The 11,692-nt window shown below is 36.5% G+C and overlaps 2 protein-coding genes across 4 annotated transcripts in view; both read right to left on the bottom strand.

Moving 5' to 3' along the window:
• Positions 1 to 1,138, bottom strand: part of LOC132845013 (phosphoribosyl pyrophosphate synthase-associated protein 1-like) — a 13,342-nt gene extending 12,204 nt beyond the window's left edge. Inside the window, exons 1-2 of one of the 3 annotated variants that reach the window (XM_060868983.1) lie at positions 746 to 1,138; positions 376 to 533 (exon numbers count right to left, since the gene is read on the bottom strand). In XM_060868983.1, the coding sequence (XP_060724966.1) occupies positions 376 to 458 (83 nt within the window). In that variant the 5' untranslated portion in view covers positions 459 to 533; positions 746 to 1,138. Of the gene's footprint in view, positions 1 to 375 lie in introns of all 3 variants that reach the window. The other 2 variants (XM_060868984.1, XM_060868982.1) reach the window with 2 other exon arrangements.
• Positions 1,139 to 4,329: 3,191 nt separating this feature from the next.
• Positions 4,330 to 10,808, bottom strand: si:dkey-45d16.4 (uncharacterized). The gene is made up of 4 exons (XM_060868981.1): positions 10,638 to 10,808; positions 7,896 to 8,160; positions 7,355 to 7,554; positions 4,330 to 7,264 (listed from the first exon to the last, which is right to left on the bottom strand). Exons 1-4 carry the CDS (start codon positions 10,669 to 10,671, stop codon positions 6,924 to 6,926), a joined length of 840 nt encoding a protein of 279 aa, XP_060724964.1. The 5' UTR covers positions 10,672 to 10,808; the 3' UTR covers positions 4,330 to 6,923.
• Positions 10,809 to 11,692: the final 884 nt, after the last annotated feature.

Here is an 11,692-nt window from a genome sequence, read left to right as displayed (position 1 = left end):
ACAGACACACACACACAGACAGACACACACACAGACACAAACACACATACAGACACACACACAGACACACACAGACACAAACACACACACAGACAAACACACACACAGACAAACACACACACACACACACAGACAAACACACACACAGACAAACACACACACAGACAGACACAGTGAAGCAGCGAGTCATGTTAAGTTCAGTGGTTGTTGGATGTTCTTTGGTTGTAGTAATATCATGTGAAATTTAAAGTTAAATAAGTTCAATCTCTTGTTATTGTGCCTAGAATTCAGTTGTGTTGTCTTGCATGAATAGTAATGAAGGACTATAAGAGAGCAGTGTGTGATATGTAGTATTATTGCTACTCTTCTACTCACTCAGTGATCTTGACGGCCAACTCGTTACATGCTGGGATGTTGTTGGCACAGAAGACCTTGTATCCACTTCTGCCCACATTCATGTTGGAGTTATAACCATAGGACAGCTTGGGGGTTTGGGGGCGAGACAGAAGGAGCTTGTGGACGCCTGCTCGACTCTTTGGCATGTTTTCACACACAAGTCTTATTTGTTGTTGTTGTTTTAAGATAAATGTAGATCTTTACCCGCAATAAGCAACCAAATCAGCAGTGATACAAACGATTTGAGAAGAAAACACACAAACAAGCCAAAGGGGAACCCCAGAAAAACCCTTAAGAGGATTTGATCACGTTTATACAAAAGCAAAGGCAAAAAAATCTACTGACTTACCAGAAAAACTGGATAAACAGAAGAAATGTGGAAAAAGTCCTATATCATACTATAACACTAAAAAATCATAATAATAATAATAATAATAATAATAATAATAATAATAATAATAATAATAATAAAATATATCAAAACGTTCTAAAACGTGTCTAAATTCGAATTCCACCGTTAAGAAGGACACAAATCCACTGGCAGTTTTTTCCCCTTTGCACTTCGATCTTTTCCGACAACTTAAACCGACTGCATGTAAACTACATCAGAATACTACCGGATTACGAACCGGATTATGACCCTCACACGCGACTAAAGCGTTTAAATTGCACAGAAGCGCTCGCGGTATTTTTGTATCACTGTAAACTTTGTTGCAATGCGGTCGAAAAGAGAGCCAGCTCGCTTATAGCTCCGCCTACAAGGATATGATTGGCATTCTAATCTGCCAATCGGATTAGAGTACCGAAGCACGAGGGGCGGTGAAGGCTGGAGAGGTTTGAACCAATCGGGTCCTTCTCGTGTTTTTATTGGCACCTTTGTGTCAAATAAACATCGCATGTCGCAACGACTCTGTTTTTTATTTTCAATTTTTACAGAATTGAAGAAAGTGGTTGGCAAAATATTTGTAACTAATACATACATATAATAATAATATATATAATAATAACATAATAACATATAACTAGTAATACATTAAAAATATCTAAAAAACAGCAATTCAAATAAAAAATCAGAATCAGAATCAGGTTTATTGGCCAAGTGAGTTGACACACACAAGGAATTTGGTTCCAGCTGTTTGTGACTCTCAAAAGTACAGACATAAATAACACTATACAATACAATACAGACATAAATAACACTATACTATACAATACAGACATAAATAACACTATACTATACAATACAGACATAAATAACACTATACTATACAATACAGACATAAATAACACTATACTATACAATACAGACATAAATAACACTATACTATACAATACAGACATAAATAACACTATACAATACAATACAGACATAAATAACATTATACTATACAATACAATACAGACATAAATAACACTATACAATACAATACAGACATAAATAACATTATACTATACAATACAATACAGACATAAATAACACTATACTATACAATACAATACAGACATAAATAACATTATACTATACAATACAATACAGACATAAATAACACTATACTATACAATACAGACATAAATAACACTATACTATACAATACAATACAGACATAAATAACATTATACTATACAATACAATACAGACATAAATAACACTATACTATACAACACAGACATAAATAACACTATACTATACAATACAGACATAAATAACACTATACAATACAATACAGACATAAATAACACTATACTATACAATACAATACAGACATAAATAACACTATACTATACAATACAGACATAAATAACACTATACAATACAATACAGACATAAATAACACTATACTATACAATACAATACAGACATAAATAACACTATACTATACAATACAATACAGACATAAATAACATTATACTATACAATACAATACAGACATAAATAACACTATACTATACAATACAGACATAAATAACACTATACTATACAATACAATACAGACATAAATAACATTATACTATACAATACAATACAGACATAAATAACACTATACTATACAATACAGACATAAATAACACTATACTATACAATACAATACAGACATAAATAACACTATACTATACAATACAATACAGACATAAATAACATTATACTATACAATACAGACATAAATAACACTATACTATACAATACAATACAGACATAAATAACACTATACTATACAATACAATACAGACATAAATAACACTATACTATACAATACACACATAAATAACACTATACTATACAATACAGACATAAATAACACTATACTATACAATACAATACAGACATAAATAACACTATACTATACAATACACACATAAATAACACTATACTATACAATACAGACATAAATAACACTATACTATACAATACAGACATAAATAACACTATACTATACAATACAGACATAAATAACACTATACAATACAATACAGACATAAATAACACTATACTATACAATACAGACATAAATAACACTATACTATACAATACAGACATAAATAACACTATACTATAGGCAACAATTATTTTTTCTGCTGTTTTTACTGTGCGTTACAGTCTGTTCCTGTCCTGTTTTGTTGCTGCACCAAACCAGATGGTGATGGATGGATGTGAACAGGACAGATTCAGTGACTGCAGTATAGAACAGCATCAACAGCTCCTGTGACAGACCAAACTTCCTTAAGTGATGTAGAAAGTACATCCTCTGCTGGGCCTTTTTAATAATGGAGTTTATGTTGCAATCCCATTTCAGGTGTTGGAAAATGGCAGTGCCCAGAAACGTGAAGGTCTCCACAGATGACACAGGGCTGTTGGATATTGTGAGGGGGGAGTGGTGTTGAGGGGTCTTTCCTAAAGTCCACTATCATCGCCACAGTTTTGAGGGTGTTTAGCTCTAGACTGTTCTGACTGCACTATAGCACCAGCCACTTCACCTCCTGCCGGTATGCAGACTCATCACCATCTTGGATGAGAACGATGAGCATATTAACATCTGCAAATTTCAGGAGTTTAACAGTTTGATCACTCGAAGTGCAGTCATTAGTGTAGAGGGAGAATAGCAGTGGGGAGAGGACATTCATTCATTCATCTTCTACCGCTTATCCGAACTACCTCGGGTCACGGGGAGCCTGTGCCTATCTCAGGCGTCATCGGGCATCAAGGCAGGATACACCCTGGACGGAGTGCCAACCCATCGCAGGGCACACGGGGAGAGGACAATAATGTCAAAATGATTGACATTCCACTCCATTTATTTCAAAATACACAAAATAAATAAAATAAACCAACAATCTGTACAAATTGTAAAATGTTTTCATGAAAGCTGGAGTTAGCTTTATTATTCATTTTATAAAAATAAATTGTTACGCTGAACTTCAAGGAAAATTCTTCCGGATTTTTTTTTAAATCATATTTTGTCTCAAAAACAAATGATGACAATTGTTTAAATCTATAAAAATAAAAAAGTAAAGCAATTCCTTTAACAAAATTAATTCTCATAGGATAAAATAAAAAAGCGAGATCCACGGCATATATGAAGGTCCCTGGTTGAAAGCCGTACTCAGTCACCTGGGTGCAGCAGTATGACAACAATCTGCAAACACATTACTGTTGCCGTACTGTTTACTCAGTCTACCTGTGTGCCACCTACCAGACCTCCTGACTTCTCCAAAACTATGACTGGTGCAGCAGAAGAAAGCAGGACCGGTCCTCCTGGTAGTTTCTGCTCGAGGTTCTTTCTCCATTTACATGTTACACTTGTTTGTTCCAAATTGTACTTTGTCTATTGAAATTACCAATTGTAATTGTAAATTGAGATTTAAGGCTCAGCATTTCAATGTGCCAATCAGCCCCAAGCCTTCATATTAAATGAACCAGAATCTAGAATGCAAAGCAATTATTCAAACTTTTATTCATAATATAAAGCTGTGTAATCCAAATACTTCTATAGCATGTTACATCTCAGTAGTATCATATTATTTTAATTTTCATTTAGCAAAAATAATATCACTAAAAATACGTACAAGCGAAGCCCTGGAATATTCTCGTCAATATTATATAATTAACATTGCTTTTCACCAGGAAGTCGCTTCGACTCTATGAGTGCAACAAAGACATGGGGGGAAAAATGGCAGCACATAGTAAATGTTCGACAACATAAACATCAATTATTGTCGTCTCTCGACAAAGACTTGGCTACGAGATGCACGACGAGGGATTTGCATCGTTTCACAACAAACATATGACTGTACAGAAAATCAGACAAATGTAACAAACTTTACATCTACAGCAGCTTACAAACCCAAAAAATTGTGATTGTACATCCTTAAAGTCATTTACGTCATGCAGCAACAGCTGGATTTTAAATAAAAAAGAAATAAGACAAACAATAAAACAACAACAACTTGCAACAACATTACAGCATTTAAATGAGTCCTGAATCTGCTAAATAGCGAGTGTTGCCACGTCAAGGAGGGCGGGGCTTAAGTTTAATTGTTCATCACAAACTTGATCATTTGACATCATCACCATACCTTAATTATGCTCTATCATTTTTTTTCTTCACTCTTTTTTGACAGCTATTCTTAAAATAAATAAAATAAAATAAAATGATTTACAAACATGACAAACTTAGCTGCTGGTTAATAATGTTAATGTTAATATTAAACAAATAAAATAAATCTGCCGAAGTAAACTAGTTTAATTTTACTATAAATTAATTAGCCCAATGTTTCCTAGCTTGCTAACAAGCTTGGCTATTGATATTATGTACACAATAGAATGGTTCGCATAACATTATGCTCATGCGCTAGTAAACTTGGCTTTAAAAAAAGCATTAGCTAGCATTACCCCTGTTAGAGGGGTATTTTACATGAACTACGTCTAGCTAGCTAATGCTAGCACAATGCTGTTGGAAACAGAGTTATCTTTAAAGCCAACTAACTTTTTTTTCCGAACTTGAGCTCCATCCTTTTTGACCCAGAGACGCCCGTGTCCTTGTCTCTTAGAAGCTGTCATGCCATGAGAGCAATATCTGTATTTCAGGAAGGACAGGAGTGTTGCTAGCAGCTGAAAGGTGCTTAAAGTTGACTGATAGCATACAGTAACATTGATGTGTTTCACCAGCTGGCGTAATCAATCGAATCTCTTGTTCATCTTCTAAACGTCGCCATTCCAAACACTATAGTTTAGAATTTAACACACAGAATTGTCTAGAAATGTCGCACATACTGTAGGTGTCACGGATTTCCACTGCTGGGTGAAAGTAAGTGTCCCCCATAGACTTTTATCAATTTTCAGCAAACTTTAAAGATTATTCTTAAGAATATATGACCAAATTCTTTATTCTTCTGCTACAAGAATTTGAAATTCTAAAACAACACAATTTTTGCTAAATAATAATAATAATAATAATCGTAAAAGTGCAAAATTGTTATTCTCACTTCGCTCTGTTATCATAGCTAGCTAAGATTTCCAGAGCAATGCTAGCTAAAGATTCCTCATTTCCTGCTAATGTACTGTATATAAACCGACTCGGTTATATCAGATAAGTTGTAAAGCATTTCTTTTTACAACTTTACGCTGATATTTTACTAAAAGGTCATTACACCATTGAGAAAAATAAAACCGTGTGAGGATTTATGTTTCAGTTGTCTTGTGTATAGAATGACATTATCAGATAGCTCACGCTTTACAATTCTTTAACAGAAATAAAAGGGAAACGTAGCTACACTCGCTGTAACCACAAGCCGGAGGACGTTTGTGTTTAAAGTCCTGAAATACTAGCATTCTGAAATGCTAGCGACTAGCTGCTCAGGATTTGTAATTTGTGCAACAAAAAGTTTTAGCAACGACCATGATTTGTTATAATTAACTTCAAATAAAAACTCAAGCCGGGCAAAATGTCATAAATAAGATTCCGTGGCTAAAATATATTTTAGATCATTATATGTCCTTAATTGTTTATATGGTTTTAAAATTTTATACTGAATTCTTATTAAATTGTCATTTAATACATTTAATTTCAAAATTTATTTGTATTATGATTTGGTGGGTTTTTAGTCTTAATTATTTGTTTTCATTAGAAAGTAATTAAGATGTTGTTGTTGTAAAACCCAGCCATAAACTTGAGTACTAGTGTTTGGGATATGGCCTTTTTAAAGTGCTACATAAATTAATATTTAGCCATTTATAGCCATTAATATTTAGCAATTTAGCCATTAATATTTAGCCATTTAGCCACTATATAAATTAATATTTAGCCAATTCACTAGCTAGATGTTAGCTAGATACTACATTTAGATTCCAAACATTTATGTACAATGTCCTACTTTTTTTAAGTATTTCAAACAGCTATTACTTGATAGAATTAATTCTACGAACTCTTGAGCAAAAAGAAGAAGAGTTTGTGAGGAGAAAGTTAGCAACAGGTTAGCAAAATGAGTCCAAGCTACCGGAACTGTAGCAGAGTTTTGTTTTTCAGAAAAAGTCAGCACTCAGAATTCTTTTCGCTCTTGAGAACTTTCTCCTTGAGCAGGTCGAGGATGACTTGCCTCTCCTGGCTCTCCAGCTCAAATCGCCGCTCACGTTCCTTCCTCTCAGCACCGAGTCGTTCACGTTCCAGAGCAATTTTGCTTCTCTGGATCTCAAGCTCTTCCCTGCGGAGCGCCATCTCCTCTTCACGCAGCCGCTGCTCGGCTTCTGAGCGTTTCTCCAGGAAGCTCAGGATCTCTGAGTACGTCTGGCAGCAGCACTGGCACGGCCGCTTGGCTGTGGGTGCAGACAGCTCGACCAGGTCTTCTTGTTCCTCCGGCTCCAAAGAACCAGACACTGCATTAGACGATCTTTATTTATTAGAGGGTTTTCACATATAGTGCTAGACTTAAACTAGTCAGTTTATACATGCGATCGTCTCCTCACCTGTAGGTGCCGCTGCCGTGACTGGAAGCACAGTGGGTTTGTCCGGCTCGGGCAATGTAAGCTCCTCCAGCGTTCTCTTCTTCATCTCTCCATCCTGGTATTTCCCTTCACCACTTGCCATCAGGTTTTTCTCTGCCTCAAGCTCTAGAACCTCGTGCAGAAGATCCTCCTTCTGAGCATAGAGCCTCTCTGTGCCAAACCTCAACACAGTTACATGATATTGTTTATTTAACAATTTGATTTAAATGTCAAGAAGATGACATGGTGTGTTTATTACACACTCATCCAGTTTCATTCAAGTTTCACTCATCCAGAAATGTCTGGTAGGAGTTTTCCAGAAAAAGTGCATTCTGGTTTGTTATCCTTTAACCTTTTATGCAATTTACTTTTTAACAGTCACCCAGAATATTGTCCAAATGACATTGTAAACACAATGTAAGCACAGCGTTATAATTTTTGTCACGCTGTTGTAAGAATCAATGCTGTTAAATAATCAATGTATTATTCCTTGCAATTTATATCAAATACATTTCCTGCTAACCTGCGCAGGCTGGGAAAGTCCTGCTTTTTGTAGTAGTCCAGCAGCAGCATAGTTCTCTCCCTGCATCTGCGTCCGTCCACCTCAAAGTTCTCATCCTGCAGCGCCGCAGTAACGATCTCGCCCACCCGAGCCCAGATCCGTCCCGACTCCTTCGAGGTAAACGGGTTCTGAGCTATGACCTCGCGCAGGAGCAGGATGTCATGGCGGGCGGAGAAACGTACCTGCCGCTTCCGAGGAGTGGTTGAAGGGCCAGCGATGGAGAATCCTGGAATAGTTTTATTTGACCAATAAAAAAATATCAAATTATTCACCTCTGGTGAATGAGACACATATTTAACAGTGTTTGATACAAAGACCAAGAAAAAATTGTAGAGTAAGTTACAACAGAACCTGACTTATCTCATGGACATTTCACAACATCAAATAGACCTATGTTATATTTATTACATATTAAATCACTAGAATAGTAAAGCACTACGTGATAAATAGTATAAGATACTGTATATTACTCCGCAGTACACTGCAGTACTGACAGTGTAGTTAGCACAAATCTAGCAAGTTTTCTTACTAGCTAGATAATTGTGGTTCTCAAACAAGAGTCTGTGAATAAAGTACATTTATGTTTGTTTATTTATTTAAATGAGTTATTTAGTTAGTTAGTTAGCTAGCTAGTTACACGCTCACAATTTAGTTATTGTATAATTGTGCTTTAAACATCAACATTTATAAATAACTTTTAATAACTGTTAACTCTTAACCAAATTAGAAAAAAAAATCATCACATTTTTATACACAAATATAAAATATATGTGTATGTTAACTAAGGACACTTGTGTCCAATACAACATAAAAAATTCTTAATAATAAGTTATATAATAACTTAATATAATAATAGTATATAAGGAATTTATTAAATACAATTATTATAATTTAATAAAAAATTGTTTCGGGTTGTTATAACTGAATTCTTTCCAAGGGGAAATTTGTAGAGTTTTGAATTAAACATTTTAATCACAAGTATTGGATTTTTCTCGCTACTGAATCGGTATATAAAACGCCGGTGTCACACCGATTACGGTCCGGGTAGGGGGGTGCAGACGGAACGGAGTTGTGCTGGACCCGTGTTTCACACCGGAGTGTAGTGTTTTTTTTGTTTTGTTTTTTGTTTTTTTGGTGTTTTTCGCATCATAGACTTGCTATAACGTTTAATAAGCATTATTTAGTAAATATAATAAGAGTGCACTCCTGCACGTGCATGGTTTGCCCGGTTTATATAGCTGATTATGTTCTGAATATGAATTAATGAATATGTGTAATCGGATATTATGTGCAGTATTATTAATGTGTATGGAATTTACTTATTTAGTGAATAAATAGCGTGTTATAAAGTTGTTTAACACGGGACTGTGAACAGGAAACCGAGAGGGAAAGAACTCAGAACTCAGTAGTAATGACAGCAGGATTAAACACAGTCAGAACTCAGTAGTAATGACAGCAGGATTAAACCAGTCAGAACTCAGTAGTAATGACAGCAGGATTAAACCAGTCAGAACTCAGTAGTAATGACAGCAGGATTAAACCAGTCAGAACTCAGTAGTAATGACAGCAAGATTAAAACCCAGTCAGAACTCAGTAGTAATGACAGCAGGATTAAACCAGTCAGAACTCAGTAGTAATGACAGCAGGATTAAACCAGTCAGAACTCAGTAGTAATGACAGCAAGATTAAAACCCAGTCAGAACTCAGTAGTAATGACAGCAGGATTAAACCAGTCAGCACTCAGTAGTAATGACAGCAGGATTAAACCAGTCAGAACTCAGTAGTAATGACAGCAAGATTAAAACCCAGTCAGAACTCAGTAGTAATGACAACAGGATTAATCCCAGTCAGCACTCAGTAGTAATGACAGCGGTATTAAACCAGTCACCACTCAGTAGTAATGACAGCAGGATTAAACACAGTCAGAACTCAGTAGTAATGACAGCAAGATTAAAACCCAGTCAGAACTCAGTAGTAATGACAACAGGATTAATCCCAGTCAGCACTCAGTAGTAATGACAGCGGTATTAAACCAGTCAGCACTCAGTAGTAATGACAGCAGGATTAAAACCCAATCATCACTCAGTAGTAATGACAGCAAGATTAAAACCCAGTCAGAACTCAGTAGTAATGACAGCAGGATTAAACCAGTCAGAACTCAGTAGTAATGACAGCAGGATTAAAACCAGTCAGCACTCAGTAGTAATGACAGCAGTATTAAACCCAGTAGCACTCAGTAGTAATGACAGCAGGATTAAACCCAGTAGCACTCAGTAGTAATGACAGCAGGATTAAACCCAGTCAGCACTCAGTAGTAATGACAGCAGGGTTAAACCCAGTCATCACTCAGTAGTAATGACAGCAGTATTAAACCAGTCAGCACTCAGTAGTAATGACAGCGGTATTAAACCAGTCAGCACTCAGTAGTAATGACAGCGGTATTAAACCAGTCAGCACTCAGTAGTAATGACAGCGGTATTAAACCAGTCAGCACTCAGTAGTAATGACAGCAGGATTGAAGATGCGCACTGTTATTATTCTAGCGCGCTGTTTACATGCGGCAGGATGTCATGTGCGCCACGGGACGAGGGGGAAATAAAGGACTGCACACGAGTCTAATCCGCTCTTCGTTATCACTAGACGTGCCGTGTGTGTGCGCGCGCGTGCCGGCGTGCAAAATATACGTGAATTCCCCCATTTTACCTTCGTTGATCGGCATCTCCACCTTCCGTTGCATGTCTTCCGGTGTCTGCCAGCGTCAGCTGATGCGCACAAACTGCTGAGGTCATCGCACACGTCCGCTTACCAGTTCCAGGCTTGCACTCTGACGTGTACATCAACTTCTGGCCAAAATCACTGGAGAGAAGCGTGTGTGTGTGTATGTGTGTGTGTGTGTGTGTGTGTGTGTGTGTGTGTGTGTGTATATGTGTGTGTGTCCACGAGATGGCAGGAGAGGATCGACATGACATCGTTAATGAGTTTGCATCAGAATAACACACAACACTACACAAATTCCACCTTATTAACTCTCATTAACACACAGTCTCATTAACACACAGTCCCATTAACACACAGTCCCATTAACACACAGTCCCATTAACACACAGTCCAATTAACACAGAGTCCCATTAACACAGTCTCATTAAAACACAGTCCCATTAACACACAGTCCAATTAACACACAGTCCTATTAACACACAGTCTCATTAACACACAGTCCCATTAACACACAGTCCCATTAACACACAGTCCCTTTAACACACAGTCTCATTAACACACAGTCCAATTACAACACAGTCCCATTAACACACAGTCTCATTAAAACACAGTCCTATTAACACACAGTCCAATTAAAACACAGTCCCATTAACACACAGTCCCATTAACACACAGTCTCATTAACACAGAATTTCATTAACACAGTCTCATTAACACACAGGCCCATTAACACACAGTCCCATTAACACACAGTCCCATTAACACAGAGTCCCATTAACACACAGTCCCATTAACACAGAGGCCCATTAACATACAGTCCCTTTAACACACCGTCTCATTAACACACAGTCCAATTACCACATAGTCCCATTAACACACAGTCTCATTAAAACACAGTCTCATTAACACACAGTCCTATTAACACACAGTCCATTTAACACACAGTCTCATTAACACAGAATTTCATTAACACACAGTCCCATTAACACAAAGTCCCATTAACACACAGTCCCATTAACACACAGTCTCTTTAACACACA

Source organism: Tachysurus vachellii, chromosome 4, assembly GCF_030014155.1.
Source record: "Tachysurus vachellii isolate PV-2020 chromosome 4, HZAU_Pvac_v1, whole genome shotgun sequence".
NCBI classification, from domain to species: Eukaryota; Metazoa; Chordata; class Actinopteri; order Siluriformes; family Bagridae; genus Tachysurus; species Tachysurus vachellii.
Note: the sequence above shows the minus strand (reverse complement) of the source record. Positions and strands in the feature narration are given on the sequence as shown.